This window comes from Penaeus japonicus, unplaced genomic scaffold (genome assembly GCF_977035675.1).
Source record: "Penaeus japonicus unplaced genomic scaffold, GWHDUDI00000001_assembly GWHDUDI00000004, whole genome shotgun sequence".
Lineage (NCBI taxonomy): Eukaryota > Metazoa > Arthropoda > Malacostraca > Decapoda > Penaeidae > Penaeus > Penaeus japonicus.
The window spans coordinates 3,475,142-3,492,641 of record NW_028234406.1 but is presented as its reverse complement, the minus strand read 5'-3'; the positions used below and the strand labels follow the sequence as shown (position 1 = coordinate 3,492,641).

At 43.1% G+C, this 17,500-nt stretch overlaps 1 protein-coding gene across 7 annotated transcripts in view; it reads left to right on the top strand.

The window, feature by feature from the left end:
- Nucleotides 1–17,500, top strand: part of LOC122251367 (uncharacterized) — a 33,623-nt gene that overhangs the window by 6,117 nt on the left and 10,006 nt on the right. Inside the window, exon 1 of one of the 7 annotated variants that reach the window (XR_015190958.1) lies at nt 13,616–14,774. The exons of 1 other annotated variant lie outside the window; for it this stretch is intronic. Coding sequence is in view for 1 of the 6 variants with exons in the window: in XM_086535905.1 (XP_086392031.1) it covers nt 15,249–15,299 (51 nt within the window). In the remaining 5 variants the exon portion in view is untranslated. Of the gene's footprint in view, nt 1–13,615; nt 15,914–17,500 lie in introns of those variants that run through there. 5 more of the 7 variants (XR_015190956.1, XM_086535905.1, XR_015190959.1 and 2 more) reach the window with 5 other exon arrangements.

Genomic DNA, 17,500 nt, shown 5'->3' with positions numbered 1-17,500 from the left:
TTTGCACTAGAAAGCAAGGTCATGCAAACGATAATCAATTTAAGCAAAACATCCCATGGGTCGATCTACTGCATATTTCATTCCAGTTCTGCAATGTATAAAAAAATGGGTTAATATCTCACATTATCGTCATGCACCTGTAATATAGTGAGGTCGATGTTGTAGCCAAGGCACCATCAAAAACCGCCATTCCGTGAGAAATGCATGACGGGGTAAGACATGCGATTATAAACTTGAGGAAAGATGAACGAGGTTTTGAAGTCATGACATTTATTTGTATATGAAGTCCGGATTTATTTATTTTTTTCTGCATTTTCTCATATGGTTTCGTTTCGTTTCGTTCTCCTATATGTCTTCTTCTTTTGATTTATTTTGATTTGTTTGACTTTTTTTTACTCGCATGTTTTTTAAAGATGGGAGTTAAATTTCTCTCTCTCTCTTTCTCTTTTCTCTCTCTCTCTCTCTCTCTTCTTTCTCTTTCTCTTGTTTCCTTACTCAAATCACTCTCATTTTCTCTTATTCTCTCTCTCTCCCTCTCTCTTCTTTCTCTTTCTCTCCTTTCCTTATTCACTCAATCACTCTCTCTCTCTCCCTCCCTCTCCCTGTCCCTGTCCCTGTCCCTCTCCCTCTCCCTCCTCCTCCTCCTCCCCTTATCCATTCTCAATTTACTCCCTTTGCTCTTTGCTTTGTCTCCCCCCACCCCCTCCCTCACCTGCTACTACCTCCCATTACTCATTCTTCTCTCTCATTCTCTTTCCTCTTCAGTTATTTCCCATCCCTGTTTTGCCTTCTCTCCCCTCCCTCCCCCCCTTTTTTTTTTTTTTTTTTTGCATTCACCTCCTCACTGCCTCTGCCTCCCCCCCCCCTCCCCCATCCCCTTCCACTTTTTTTCTCTCACCTTTCCACGTCTCTTTCGTCTGTGTATTTAACTCACATTCCCTGCGGCCGTCTGTGTTCTCTCTATGGTTGCATCTCCCTTTATTGCATCTAATTGCATTCATTGGGAACGACGATTGGTACGACTAAGGGCATGATTTATTTTTGTTTTTGTTTGTTTTGTGTTCTTAATTTATGATCGGAATTATTATTGTGCTGTGTTGTTGTTTTGACATTGTTTTGATATTCATTTATGCATACGCAGAAACATAAATAGACAAACGCACACGGACACACACACACACACACACACACACACACACACACACACACACACACACACACACACACACACACAGTTTTTCCTTGCTACCACGATATTAACAATAAACCATTTACCTTCTTTGTTTACTACTTGTTTTACTTGTTTTACAAAGGTCATGCACAAGCGGGTGGTTGTAGGGCCCATAATACATCAGATTAATGTATTCCTTTAGATATAAAGTAATACAATAAACCAAAGTCAATATTAACATATGGATATACATACACACACACACACACATACATCCATCCATACATACATATATACGTTAATGCATACATACACATGTTCTCTTTCGTTTTCTAGAACAGAAGAAAAATAAATATTTGGTCCCCACGTCTATGGATATATTGGTTGTCCTCTTACTGTATATGGAAAAGGTTTATTATTCCCCCCATTTTCACCTTTCGCAGCTAAATCATTCTTTCAATTCGATTCCCATTTTTATCATTAACTTAAATGGAATCCCTGCTAAGTGCTTGCATGAGTTAGCAACATTTCGTGCATTGATATGCCGTCTATTTCACTTCTGACGTGCGCCATCTATCCATGTCAAGAAGAATGATTGGTCTAATCCTACCTACTGCTTTAATCGCTTCTCTGGCTAAAGTTTTATGATAGTTTTCCTAATATCTATTGCTACGTGTGAGATCTCTTTAAAATCCTAGTATCTATTGCTACGTGTGATATTTCTCCTTCAAATCCTTATATCTATTGTTGCGTGTGAGATCTTCAAATCCTAATATCTATTGCTACGTGTGTTATCTCTCATTCAAATCCTAATATCTATTGCTACGTGTGTTATCTCTCCTTCAAATCCTTATATCTATTGCTGCGTGTGAGATCTTCAAATCCTAATATCTATTGTTGCGTGTGATATTTCTCCTTCAAATCCTAATATCTATTGCTGCGTGTGATATCTCTCCTTCAAATCCTAATATCTATTGCTGCGTGTGAGATCTTCAAATCCTAATATCTATTGTTGCGTGTGATATTTCTCCTTCAAATCCTAATATCTATTACTGCGTCTAATATCTCTCCCTCAAATCCTAATATCTATCGCTGCGTGTGATATCTCTCCTTCAAATATCCAGTGGCGTTCCCTTGGGGCGTGTCCTTTCTCCCACTCTCTTCCTCTTCCATTGAGTTGGCGACTTCGAGAAATTCAGGACATGGACTCTCTCTTTTTTATATATTTCTTCAACTCTCCTTTTGTAGATTGCGTAATTACCTCTGACTCGTCTTTGAGAATGGTTTGAATTTCTAAATTTGATGCTGCCGCGTCAATCCTTGTACAGTTCTGCTTGTATTTCCTTGTATTTGTACGTAACTGAAGATTACATTTATTAACTCGGTTGATGATTGTGCGTGTGTTTGTATATGTGTAATATTACACGGGGATTTATATCATATTTTTTCACCAACAATTGTGCTTCTAACGTGTGTGGTGTCATGACCAGTGCATCAGGAAAGTCGACCGTCATTAAGACTTTTTCCCGATTCTAGTTGCGTTCATATATATGTGTATGTGTGTGAGTCACGTTGCAATAATAGTAATTAATCTATCGGGTAAAAACACGTACGTCCCGAGGAAAGAAGTGCATGACCACGGCAACATCAATGGAGACATACAGTCTGGTTGCTTGGAGTGGATGACCTAGGATTTTTCTTTGTTGCACGGTGTTGTTGTGTTATTTATATTGGTATTATTGTAACCGTTATTCTTCTTGTTGTTATTGTTAGTAATCGTAAGAGCAGTAGTGTTGGCATTAGTAATAATGACGGTACTTGTTTTTAACTTAATCATCATGGGTTACTACCACTGTAGTTAATATCAATATTGTCTTTTGTTTTTGTGATGATTATAAACACTATGATTATTCCATTTCTTTCATGATATTCACGGTCCCTATAAATACATTTGTCATTATGATATTCATCACAAGTATTACCATCAAAGAAAAGTCAAATTCTTTCACTAATATAAGAAAAGCTTTTATTTGGCACATTGCTTTCTGAGTGTATGTAGGCTTGGGAAAGGTAAGATATAGTAGGCCTATAAGGAGTGTTTTAGTATTCGTTTGGAGATTGCACAGAAGGGGAGTCTAGCAGAGGGCGCTGTGCCGTATCTGATGTGTAATAGTTTGAGGTGGCTGTATGTATATATTTTTCATTTTTATTTAATGATGCGCATTACATACACCAGGTGTTGTTGTTCAGGTGTTTTGTATAGTCATCGTTCATCCTTTGATTATGGTGCGGATCTTATAGCTATTGCACACGAGAGGGAGAAGGGGGAGAGAGAGAGAGAGAGAGAGAGAGAGAGAGAGAGAGAGAGAGAGAGAGAGAGAAAGAGGAAGAGAAAAGGAAGATGGAGAGAGCGGGAGGGTGGGAGAGCGAGAAAGAGAGGGAGGGGAGAGAGAGAGAGAGAGAGGGAGAGGTGGATGTGAGGTTAGAACTTAGGGGGATGGGCGTGGTCATGTTGATTCTGCTTGGCAAGGGGGCGTGGCTGTGGGTCTTATTACAAACAGGTGAAGTAAGGGAGAATATTAGGAAATATTAGTTACAGGTAAATGAACTAATATAACAACATGATTGGCGCCACTGTAATACAAGATTGGATATGATGTGTGTGTGTGTGTGTGTGTGTGTGTGTGTATGTTTGTTGCGTGTATTTGCTACACTTGCCTAAGGTTAACTATCTAACATTGTATTTATTTTTAGCTTCCTCTATAAACTCCAGCAAAGTTTTTCTCTCTTTTTTTCTCTCTGCTGAAGTTTTGTAGAAGTTACTCATTTTGAGACACATTTCAGTTCATGAAAAAAAGTATATGTAGTGATGGGGGGGGTGGTACAATGTCCCTTTGTGTCACTCGTTTCCATTCATCATTTGACTTCATAGTGATATCTTTTATCTCACTATTTTGTTTGTTATCTTTTCGGTTGGTATTATGATTATCATATTTTTTTCACCTTATCATCATCATTAACATCATCACCATCCTTCTCCTCACCATCATCACCAGTACCACCATCTTCCTCCGTTTCACCATTACAACCACGACTATCATCACTACCGTCATCACCATATAGTTTTATTTATGATAATTTTCACCATACATTCCCCCATATGTTTATTTTTATTTATTTATTTATTTATTTATTTTCTAAATAACATACGTTCTCACTTGTATGATTACCATAGTGAGTGAATGATGTATTATTTTATGTTCTATTGTATTGTGTTTTCAGCCTTGGGAGGAATATATCCGTGGCTTGGTTAAGGGGCGTGGCAGAATGTACTATCATAGTGAGAGGCGTGGCATACTGGTTGAACATGGTTTGGGGGGAGGGGGAGGGGGCGGGGGTGATAGGCCTTCTCTCCTCGTTCTCTCTGTCTTTCTTACTCTTTCTTTCTTTCTTTCTTATTTTCTCTCTCCCTCTCTCGCATATCTCTCTCTCCCTCTATCTCTCATATCTCTTTCTTTATTTATTTATTTTCTCTCTCCGTCTCTCTCATATCTCTCCCTCTCTCTATCATATATCTTTCTCTTTTTCTCTTTCCCTCTCTCTTTCTCATATATATATATCTTTCTCTTTTTCTTTCTCTCTCTCCCTCTTCTCTTTCTTTCTATTTCTCTCTCGTTCTTTTTATCTTTATCTTTCTCTATTCTCTCCTCTCATACCTCTCTCTATCTCTTTCTTTATCTTTCTCTCTTTCCTCTCATCTCTCCCTCTCTCCCTCTCTCTCTCTCTCTCTCTCTCTCTCTTTCTCTCTCTCTCTTTCTCTATTTCCTCTAGTCTCTCTCTCATTTCTTTCTTTCCTCTAATCTCTCTCTCTCTCTCCTCTCATCTCATCTCATCTCTCTCTCATATCTTTCTCTCCCTCCCTCCCACTCTCTCTCTCGTTTTTTTTCCCGCTCTTCTAGGCCACACATGCAGTTTTGAAGTGGCGATGCCCATTAACACGTGCAGGGGACATGGCAACTCTACCTTCAAGTTAGGAGTTGCGGCAACCCTAGCTTTAAGTTAGGGAGGCGTGGCAACCCTGTCATTTTAGCGAGGGAAGCTGTGCACCTTTTTGGCCCTGCTAAGGTGTTGCAAGGTGTTGTAAGGTTCTTGTTTGCATGTCCTTTGGCAACGAGGCGACATTGCAGTCCTCGTAGTGGTTTTGAGGATCTTGGGTTGTGTTCTTTCTTTGTTCGTGGTTTGTTGTTTTGGTAGGGTTTGTGTAGGGTGTGTGTGTGGGTGTGGTGTAAGGTGGTATTGGTTGGCTTAGTACCACTAGATATCTCACTTGAGGAAAGTTGGCACCGGCAACGTCTCGTGTCAGAAGGGTTGGCACCGTCTCCTTAGGGCTAGCTAGTGTGGTTGGCAACCCAGACCACATTGCAGGTTGGCAATTTGGCAACATCGGTGCTGTCAAAGTTACTGGTGTCATTAGGCTATACCAGTACCACTACCACTACCATCACCACCACTACCATCCTCGATGTAGCATTCTGTCAGACACCAAACCTGACATACATCCCTTTCAGTTCTTAACCACACCGCGAGACGAACCACAACATGACAACCACAAAACCACCGTCTCGGAAGTTACGACTGGAAGCACTGTTGCATCGCTAATGACACTCGATGGTGGATAACGAGCAGTGTTCGTACCACCGGCAAAGAAAGAGGAAACGAGTGGGAGACTAATCAGCTGGTGCTTGCAGACTAATCAGCTGGTGCTCGCAAAGACTGATCAGCTGGTGCTCGCAGACTAATCAGCTGGTGCTCGCAAAGACTAATCATCAGCTGGTGCTCGCAAAGACTAATCATCAGCTTGTGCTTGCAAAGACTAATCATCAGCTGGTGCTCGCAAAGACTAATCATCAGTTGGTGCTCGCAAAGACTAATCATCAGCTGATGCTCGCAAAGACTAATCATCAGCTGGTGCTTGCAAAGACTAATCAGCTGGTGCTCGCAAAGACTAATCAGCTGGTGCTCGCAGACTAATCAGCTGGTGCTCGCAAAGACTAATCAGCTGGTGCTCGCAGACTAATCAGCTGGTGCTCGCAAAGACTAATCAGCTGGTGCTCGCAGACTAATCAGCTGGTGCTTGCAGACTAATCAGCTGGTGCTCGTAGACTAATCAGCTGGTATTCGCAAAGGTTAACCAGCTGGTGCTCGCAAAGACTAATCAGCTGGTGCTTTCAAAGACTAATCAGCTGGTGTTCGTACTCCTTGCCTCCGTTCCCCTTTCCTCTTCGTCATCAGGAGGAGGAAGTCCTTAGGTTCTAGGTCGGTGATAAGAGGGGGGGGGGCAAAGTTATTAGGTCCTAGATAGTTGTTAAGGATCGTTCTATTAGTCAAAACGAATGAAAAAAAAAATAGGTCTTTAACTTAAAATACCATGAATACAGATAATAAAAATGTACCTTAGAGCGTCCTTTCTGTCAAAACAAAAAACAAGACGCTGCAATATAGCGAATTCCCATAAGAAAACGAAAACATTATTAAAAGAGTAGATCGAAGAACGTAGATAAAGAAGAAATTACATAGCTTGAAGAACTACAGAAGAGCCATAACAGTTGAAGATAGCTAAGCGAAGCGAGGCTAGTGAGTGAGAATAGTGACATACAGTGTGAGACAGACAGACAGACACACACAAGCAAGAGGTTGTGTCTACTGGCTGATTGAGGGGGTTATGTCATTAAAGGGGGTTTTAGGGGTTGGGGAGGGGGAGGGGGGATAGTGTAAGGTAATTTTACTTTCTTTTAAGGTTGTTCGCTAGTTTATTTTATTTATTCATTAATATTGTTGTTGTTTTTATTATTGTTTTGTTATAGCAATTAATTACCACGGCCTACTACCATCACCATTACAACCACTACTTCTACTACTACTACTACTACTACTACTACTACTACTATTACTACTACTACTACTTCTACTACCACCACCCAGTAAAATTCCTCATCCTTATCGCTCTCATTATAATTTTCCATCATTTTTGTTGAGGTAAGGGGAGGGGAGAGGGAGAGAGAAAGGGAGAGAGAGAGAGAGAGAGAGAGAGAGAGAGAGAGAGAGAGAGAGAGAGAGAGAGAGAGAGAGAGAGAGCGAGCAAGCGAGAGAGAAAGAAAGAAAGAAAGAGAGAGAGAGAGAGAGAGAAAGAAAGAAAGAGAGAGAGAGAAGGGAGAAGGAGCCACACAGGAGTTGCAGTGGGCTTTGGGAATTCAAATATGTGGTTTGAGGTGGGGTTTGGTTTGCAGTAAGGGAGGGGGGTAGGGGGGAGAAGGGGAGGTGGAGGGTGGGTGGATCTTGCCGATTTGGGGTTGTTTGCAACGTTGATGAGAGTGTCAGGCTTGAAGAGCTACAGTATGCAAATGAGGGGAATATTAATTTTAATTTTTGTCTGTAATATAACAATATGGCGTTTTAGTTGTTATTGTGTTGCTGTTATTTAATTGGTATTGTACTTATTATGTTTAGTATTATTTTATAGGTGTTATTAGTATTGTTGTTATTCTAATAACGCTGTAATTATTAGTTTTGTTATTACAATCATCATCGGGACCACCACCATCATCATCACCATCATCATCACCATCATCACCACCACCACCGTCACCATCATCCGCAGATATAAGAACTAGACGGAGGATATAGAGAGAAGGACGGCGTGATGGAGACGAAGAGAGGTTGGCAATTGGGAAAGAGAGGAGGGCGACAGAGAGAGAGAGAGAGAGAGAGAGAGAGAGAGAGAGAGAGAGAGAGAGAGAGAGAGAGAGAGAGAGAGAGGGGGGGGGGGAAGGGATAGAAGAGGAGGAGAATGATGAGGATTATGAGGATGAGATGGAGGTGGAGGAAGAGGAAGAGGAAGAGGAAGAGGAGGAGGAGGAGGAGGAGGAGGAGGAGGAGGAGGAGGAGGAGGAGGAGGAGGAGGAGGAGGAGGAGGAGGAGGAAGAAGAGGGAGAGAATGAGAAAGAGGAGGAGGAGAAGAAGAAGAAGAAGTGGCGAAGGTGAAGGAGAAGGAGGAAGAATAAGAAGAGGTTGAGGAGGAGGTGGAGCTGGAGGTGAAGGAGAAGGAGAAGGTGAAAGTGAAAGAGGAAGAAGAGGTTGAGGAAGAAGAAAAGTTGAAAGAGGAGGAAAGGGAAGGGCGAGTCTTGAGACAAATTATTCCGTGTATAGGGTTTGGGGAGAGGAGAGGAGAAGCGAAGGGGAGAGAGAAAAATGGGAGAGGAAGGGGAGATTAGTGGATGGAAGGGAGGTGAGGGGAGGGAAGAAACAAATGGGGGGGGGGCACACTAAAGGCAAGAAGGAAGGCGATCTTGGGAGATTAATGTAGATATCGGGGAGGAGAGGTGGGGGAGGGGGGAGGGGATAGGGGGGGTCGAAGGGGGAGAGCTCCAGGTAAGGGAGACGGAGGGAGGGGGGAGAGGGGGGGTCGAAGGGGAGAGCTCAAGGTAAGGGAGACGGGGAGAGGGGGGTCGAAGGGGGAGAGCTCCAGGTAAGGGAGACGGAGGGAGGAGAGGGGGGGGTGCTTCCGAGACAATCTTTCGAAATTTTGTTTATATTCTTACAGGGTTTTTTGAGACGTATTATTACATGAGTCATTGGCCTCACGTTTGCGTTGTAGGTGTCATGCACGTTTCTGGAGGATAGCACGAGCGTCTTGATGGTGATATGGCTGTGCATGACGTACCTTCCATGGCTTAGTGGTTCCATGCACGTTTTTTTTCTCTGACGTCATGTTAAAACGGACGTGCTCTTGTCGATGCTGTGTATGTGTTGATGATATCATGCACTCGGTAAAATTATCATAATGGCTTTTGCCAATGGCACTCTCGATTTGAAGATGCCACCCACTGGTTGATGGTATCATCCACTTATCCATCGTGCTATGTTAATTTATGTTTATGCCTTATATATGCTGACGTCATGCACTTACTAATTGCACCATAAATATCGTAACACAGTCTTGCACATGTTCCAAAATGTACTCGACGCATCAAAAGTATCATGCAAGCATATAATCACGATATCATGCACTAGCTAACTGCATCGTGGATATGACAGAAGTGCCATGCAGGTGTTAATGGCAAATACAGGCCATGGTGTCATCTTCACAAATGATGGTTTCGTACCATAAGTGACGGCAGAGGGAGGGGGAAGAAATGGAAAACGAAAATGAGGATGAAATGAGAAGAGACAAAGGTGGAGATGGAAGATGGAAGGAAAGAGGTGGTGGTGATGGTGGTCACGTGACGGAAGTTTAGGTGGAAGTGGATGTGGAGGTAGTGGTGTTGCCACGTGGTGGTAGGGACGGGAGGTGGGTGGAAGAAGAAGAAGAGGTAGATGTGGAAGGAGGAAAGAAGAGAAGGTAAATGTGGAAGGAATAGGGAGGAGAGGGGTGGGGGGTGATGGCACAACAACAATAACAATAACAAAAAATAAGAAAGAAATCAAACGAGAAACAGCTAACTGAACACGAGAAGAAGAAAAAAAAAGACTAACGAAACAGCGTAATGAACACAGAAACCGTAACACAGAAATAACAACACTCACGGACCCCAATGACCTCACAGTATTCCATGCGGAGTGGAACGGAATTATTAGCACAACAAGCACAGAACAGGCCGCGTTATGTAGGAGAGTGATCGAGTGTCCAGACCATAACATTAGTGGTTTTATTAACTGCCGTATAGATGCGAGTGAGAGTACGTTTCTTATTTATGAATGAGAGAGCGTGTTTAGGCAACATAGAGTCGGGGTTGTTGATATAAAACTATCGGTGGGGAGGGGCGGGGGGGTTTAGTAAACTGCCTGAGTTTACCTTGAATATAACTAGGTTACCTAGTTTGTGGTAATCAACTTGATATACTGCCTAGTTAGTGGAAATCAACAAGGTGTACTGCCTAGTTAGTGGAAATCAACAAGGTGTACTGCCTAGTTAGTGGAAATCAACAAGGTGTACTGCCTAGTTAGTGGAAATCAACAAGGTGTACTGCCTAGTTAGTGGAAATCGACAAGGTGTACTGCCTAGTTAGTGGAAACCGACAAGGTGTACTGCCTAGTTAGTGGAAATCAACAAGGTGTACTGCCTAGTTAGTGGAAATCAACAAGGTGTACTGCCTAGTTAGTGGAAATCAACAAGGTGTACTGCCTAGTTAGTGGAAATCGACAAAGTGTACTGCCTAGTTAGTGGAAATCGACAAGGTGTGCTGCCTAGTTAAAGGAAATCGACAAGGTGTGCTGCCTAGTTAAAGGAAATCGACAAGGTGTACTGCCTAGTTAGTGGAAATCGACAAGGTGTACTGCCTAGTTAGTGGAAATCAACAAGGTGTACTGCCTAGTTAGTGGAAATCGACAAGGTGTACTGCCTAGTTATTAGTGGAATTCGACAAGGTGTAACTGCATAGATAGTGGAAAATCGACTAAGGTGTGTCACTGCCTAGTTAGTGGAATACCCATCCAAGGTATACTGCCTAGTTAGTGGAGATCAACAAGGATGTACTGTAGTTAGTGGAAATCAACAAGGTGTACTGCCTAGTTAGTGGAAATCAACAAGTGTACTGACCCTAGGAACATTAGTGGAGAGGAATCAACAAGGTTGATAACTGCCCCATAGTTAGTGGAAATCATACAAGGTGTTACTGCCTATAGTGTAGTGGAAATCAACAAGGTGTACGCCTAGTTAGTGGACGAATCGACAAGGTGTACAAACTTTACACATAATCAGGTAGGCATAAAGAGTAAGCCAGGTGGCTTTAGTAGAGTAAGCCATTATGACCGAAAAAACACAAGGGTTTCTAATAGGATTAAAGAGTAGACCGGATAGCTTTAAAGAGTAGGTAGATTTAAAGAGTAGGCCAGGTGGATTTTTGGTTTATTAAAGAGGTGATCGGGTAGACTAGAAGAGGGAGATAATGATAGGTTTAAGAATTGACTAAGTTGTGTGTGTGTATGTGTGTGTGTGTGTGTGTGTGTGTGTAAGAGTAGATGAGGTAGACACGAGATTAGCCAAGCAAACCAGCAGTTGGCCGTAGGAAGGGACAATTGGAGAGTTGAAGTAGGCCTAGTTAAATAGCCAGGCAGTTACGAATTGATGCAACATTTTTCGAAGTTTGGAGAAGACTTTTGGAAAATATTTTTATTTATGTACGATTATGATTTTTAAATGTGTAGATGCAAAATTGCTGTTGCAAAGGTACGTACGAACGTTGTCTATAACTCGTTACTTGGGGGTGGGGGGGGGAGGGGATGTCTACTCGTTATTACAGGGTGTGTGTTGGTTATAAAAGAACTCCGGATATAAACACTGACTCACGAGTTACATGAGTCACGAATTAAAATTGTTTTTCGGGCGCAGTTGTGATATCACTCACTTGGATGTGATGTGACTCGCGTGTATAGACCATGACGTGATTCGAGTGAGTATGAGTTAGTGCAGTTGATGTGACTCCCATGAGTAAATTTCACATCACAGTGATGTGAGGCGACGCATGATGAGTAAAAAAGGTGAATAACATCAATTTGATGTGAACCGATATTCCTCACGTGAATTGGACTCCAATCACGCAGATTCCTCTCGTGGAAATTATATTGTGCGTATGGTGTGGAATCGAAAGCTCTATGAGTGAGTCTTGTATGGTGAGACATCGAAAGCTCTATGAGTGAGTCTTGTATGGTGAGGCATCGAAAGCTCCATGAGTGAGTCTTGTATGGTGAGGCATCGAAAGCTCTATGAGGGAGTCTCATGGTGTGGTACCGAAAGCTCTATGAGTGAGTCGTGAATCGGAGCAGGAATGGTGTCGAAAAGCCGAATGCCGAATTTAGGCGACGCTTAAAGAGGGTCGTTGTGATTTGAACATTTAGTCAACTTCTCTCCCCGTGTATAGCTGTCTCGACACACGCTCACGCATACATATACATACATATACATACAAATATATATACATATAGATACACACACACACACACACATATATATATATATATATACATACATATGTATGTATATATGTATGTATGCATGTATATATGTATATGTATATATATACACTCATACATACACATGTATATATATGTATATATATATACATACATATACATATACATATACATACACATCCACACACACGCATGTATATGTGTATATATGTATATGTATACATACATATATACATATGCATGTATACATATACATTTATATATACATATACATATATACATGTATATACATATATATATATATATACATGTATATACATATATATACATATATATACATGTATATACATATATATACATATATATACATATATATACATACACACGTATATGTATATCTATGTATGTTTATATATATATACATATACATATACACATGCATACATATACATACATACATATACATTATACATATATACATATACATATGTATGTATATATACATATACATATATATATATATATATATATATATATATATATATACACACACATGTATATATGTACACACACATGTATATGTATATGTATATTTATGTGTATGTGTATATGTATATTTGTATATATTTATATTTATATGTTCATAAACACACACACACGTATATGTATATGTATGTATGTATATATATTTATATATATATATATACATACATATACATATACATATATATATGTGCACATATATACATCTACATATATATGTATATATACATATACATATATATGTATATGGATATATATACATGTATATATGAACACACACATATGTATATGTATATGTATATTTTTGTGTAAATATATATTTATATATATTTATATATTCATAAACACACACACACACAGATATATACATATATATATATATATATATATATATATATATATATATATATATATATATATATATATATATATATAAACAAACACCTATACCTTTCTTTCTATTCTCCCTCTTCCTCTCCCTCTCCTCCAGTCTCAATCACGCACTCCGCCGCCCTCTTCTCTTCTCTTCTCTTCTCTCTCCGGCATTCTCTTCAACCCCTCGCCCCCTCCCCCTCCCTCCCCATCACAAGAGAACTCTATAGCTCTATCTACCTTTGCTCTATATTTACTTGCGTGAAGCCACACCGCAAGGAGATTAGAGCACCGTAAACAACATCACGCGAGAGGCTTTCAAAAGAACGGGAAGCATGGAGTGGCGAAGGTATGCATGCGTGTGTGTGTGTGTGTGTGTGTGAGAGAGAGAGAGAGAGAGAGAGAGAGAGAGAGAGAGAGAGAGAGAGAGAGAGAGAGAGAGAGAGAGAGAGAGAGAGAGAGAGAGAGGTTGTGTGTGATGTTGTGTGTGTGTATGTGTATGAGGTTGTGTGTATGTGTATCTGTATCAGTATCTGTTTGTGAGTCTGTGAGTCTGTGTGTGTTTGTGTGTGTGTGTATGAGTGTGAGTGTGTGCGTGCGTGTGCGTGTAGGCGTGAGGGTATTGGTATGGCAGTAGTCTGGTTTGAAGGTTAGTTGTTGCCAGACGTCTTCTCTCGAGGTGTGGTTGATCTCCTCGGGTGTGTGTGTGTGTGTGTGTGTGTGTGTGTGTGTGTGTGTGTGTGTGTGTGTGTGTGTGTGTGTGTGTGTGTGTGAGATTGCGCGCTTCATCACCTCGGGGCGTTTGTGTGGTCTCCTTCTCGAGATCCTATTTTGGTGGTAGGTCTATTTCATCCTTAGTGCTAAAAGTGTGTCCGAATGCGCCCATGAAACCGGCGGGCAAAGGCGGGCGGGCGGACAGGAGGGCGGGCGCGGGAAGGTTGTGAGAGGATGGTGTATTTCTGGTGCATCGGCGGAGCGCGGTTGTGCGTGGTGAGTGTGAGAGAGAGAGAGAGAGAGCGAGAGAGAGAGAGAGAGTTGTGAGTGGTGGTGGTGGTGGTGTGGTGAGTGAGGAAGGGTCGATAAGCCCCTGGTCGGAGTGGGCCGTGAGCCAAGAGCCGCAGAGAGCCGGGCGCTGCCGCTCTCCTCCGCTCTGGCTCTGGCTCGGCCTGGCTCTCTCAAACTCCTCCCACCCTCTGCGCGCCATCCCTGCGGCTCGGGCCCCCTCCCCCTCTCCCTCCTCCTCTCCCCATCCTCCCTCTCTCCATCCTCCCTCTTCCCTCCTCCTCCTCCTCCCCGCGATTTCTCCCTCCCACACCCCCTCTCTTCCCCCTCGCGCCACTCCTCCCCGCTCGCCCCTTTCCCCCCCCCCTCTTCCACCCCTTCCCCTCCCTCTCCCCCTCCCCCTGCCGCTCAACCACACACACCACTCCTCGCTCGCTCTCTCGCTCCACTCGCCCGGCCCAACTCGTAGACTCACTCGCTGGCTCTTTTCTGCTCGCTCTCTATTGCCACTGTCTGGCTCGGAGCGCGCCCGCCGTCCGTCCGTGCGTGCGTGCGTCTGTTCGAAAAGTCTCACAGCGGGCAGACCCGACTCTACTCAGCATATTCTTCCCGCCAAGCCAGTGTGTTGTGTCGGCATATTAGCGTGGCTCTGTGTATCCGCTGTCCGGTGCCCCGTGACCTTGGTGTTCGGCCTGGTGTCTTCAACGCTGATGCTGAGGCAAGCGGAGAGGCATTTTTTTCGGTGAAACGTGTTGTGTTGGTGTCGTGTGTGTGTGTTGGTGTGGTGTGGTGTGAGTGCGCGCCCGCCCGCCCGCCGTGATGCAATGTTTACCCTCATGTGGATGGATCTACAGCAGCTAGCTAGCTAGCTAGTCGCCGAGGGGCTGAAAGAAAGAAAGAAAGAAAAGGGCTAGCTAAGCACGTGACTGACGGACGTAGCGCTACGACGGCCGCCGCCATAGCCTCCTGTCTCCCCACCCCGCCCACCCCTCCTGCCTGCCTGCCTCGTGTGTGTTAGGCTGCACCGTCTGTGTGTGTGTGTGTGTGGACGCCTCCTCTCTCAGCACTGCGCGGTGAGTCCCTGTCCCACACCCCAAGTGCTTCTGTGTTGTGTGCCCTTGCCCGCCCATGTGATGGTGCCCGCGGTTCTTTCCCTCTTGCACGATAGCACGGGAGACCAACGCTCACACGGATGCTCTCCCGACGCACACACATGCACGCACGCACGCACATAGTGGACGGTGTGAGTGTCTTATGGTCCCGTGTGGTGTCGTGATGGTATGTGTGTATGAGTGTGTGTTGCCGTGTAATGGTGTTGGTGTCATGTCATCATCACATTAAGCGGTCTGTCACCGGATGTCCGATTTGAGTGAGCCCGAAATATTTTGTTCAGTGGTGGCAGTGCCAGTGTGGCATGATGACTTGTGAGTGTTGTCAGTGTAGCCTAGGTGTTGGCAATCGGTTGACAGTGTGGTTCCATGTGTGCAGTGTTATCATCAGTGTTGGTGTTCGAACGTTTTATGGTGATTGCCACTCCTTCAATCGGCAAGTCAGTGATTAGTCAGCCTCCTCTGAGAGAGCTGAGCAACCCGAGTGTTTTCATAACATCTTAGCGTTGTGCTTTATGTCATCGGATTTATGTCAGCACATTCGTATAGTGTTGCTCGTGTACCAGTGCTGTGTTATCGAATTCCCTAACACCACATCAGCATATCCGTGCTGTGTTATCCGGGTGTCGTAGTGTAGCGTGTTGACACTTGATCTCTTTGCCTTGGGACTTCTGCCGTGTTGTCAATAAGTGTGAAGGAAACCCAGTGTTGTTTACATTGCCAACCGAACATTGCATACGTTAGTCAAGTAAGTGGTCTTGCAATAGTTTTGAAACACCGTCCAGATTCCCGCCACTGTGTTGGACGACCCGACTCGACCCGTTCCCGTTCCGGTGGTTCGTTCGTTCGAGTGGTCCGTTTTGACACTTGAAGCTGTTGAAGCTGTTTTTCGTCGAGGGCTTTTGAGATCTTTGTTTTTTTTTTTTTTTTTCATTTGTCAGAAGCTTATGTCGTTTTAGAGGTGTTCTGGAAGATGTCGTGCTATTGCTTGCTAAGGGTAGGGGGTGAGGGGGGCCTGGGGGGGCTGGTGGTGGTGTTTGTGCTTTGGTGCTTCAATTGCTTCATCTAAGGGTTTCGTTCGTCATTGGCGTTTGTGTTTATTTATCTTTTTTTATTATTATTCTTAGCTGCATTGTTGCATGGCACACTTATTCCTCTTTGGTGCTTGGATATGTAGTGTTGTTGATGTTGTTGTTTTTCCCCTTGACCTTTAGGACATAAAATGATAGGTCTGGATTATTATTCTTACGTTTTTTGTTGTTGTTGTTTGTTTGTTTGTTTGTTTTTGGTACAGGCCGCGGATCTCGGTTGAATTATGTGTCTGTATTTGGTTTCCTTTCTTTTTTTTTCTTTTTTTTTACTTCGCTTGTATCAGAAATCGAAGCTTCTTGTTGATAACCAATCTCTTCACTGTTATTGTTTACAGTGGATGAGTTATGCAAATGCAGACCGCAGAAAAATGTATCAGATGAATTGTGTGTGTGTGTGTGTATGCATATATAAGCGCATAGATTTATGATGATTAACTTTCTGTTTCACCTTAAAAGTGAATTGTTTACACATGTCTGAGAAAAGATGTCATAGTGTAACAACACACACACACACACACACACACACACACACACACACACACACACACACACACACACACACACACACACACACACACACGCACGCACGCACACGCAAACACAAACACAAACACAAACACAAACAAACAAACACAAACACACGCGCGCGCAAACAACCACCACAACAACAAACAAGTAAAGGCTTCACTGCATTCGATTACAAGGAACAATTAAAGAGTTGGAATAATGATCAATTCTTCGATTTTATTGACTGGAGAAATTATGAAATTAAGAGATGGAGGAAAATAGAGAAAGTAGCGGGGGGAGAAGGAAGGGGAAGGAGAAGGAGAAGAAGGAGAAGGAAGGGGGAGGAAAGGGAAAGGATTTGGGAGGGAGGGGGAGGGGGAGAGAGGGGGAAGAAAGGAAGGAGAGGGAGAGGGAGGGAGGGAGGGAAGGAATGAGAAGGAGAGAGGATCGAGATATAAAAAAGTTGAGGAAAAGAAAAGGAAGGGGAAAGGGGATAGACAGTAATTGCAGAGGGAGGAAGAGAAAAGGGCAAGGGAAGGGTAGATGGAGTGAGATAAAGGGGAATGAAGGAGGTAGGGAAAAAAGGGAAGTTAGGAGGGAGGGGATAAGGGCAGGAGGAGAGGGAGGAGATGTACCAGGAAGGCGAGAGGGAGATAGGAGGATGGATAAGGGGAGAGGGGAAGGAGGGGAGGAAGAAAGAGGCAGACTAGGGGAAAATGAAAAAAAAGGAAAGACGA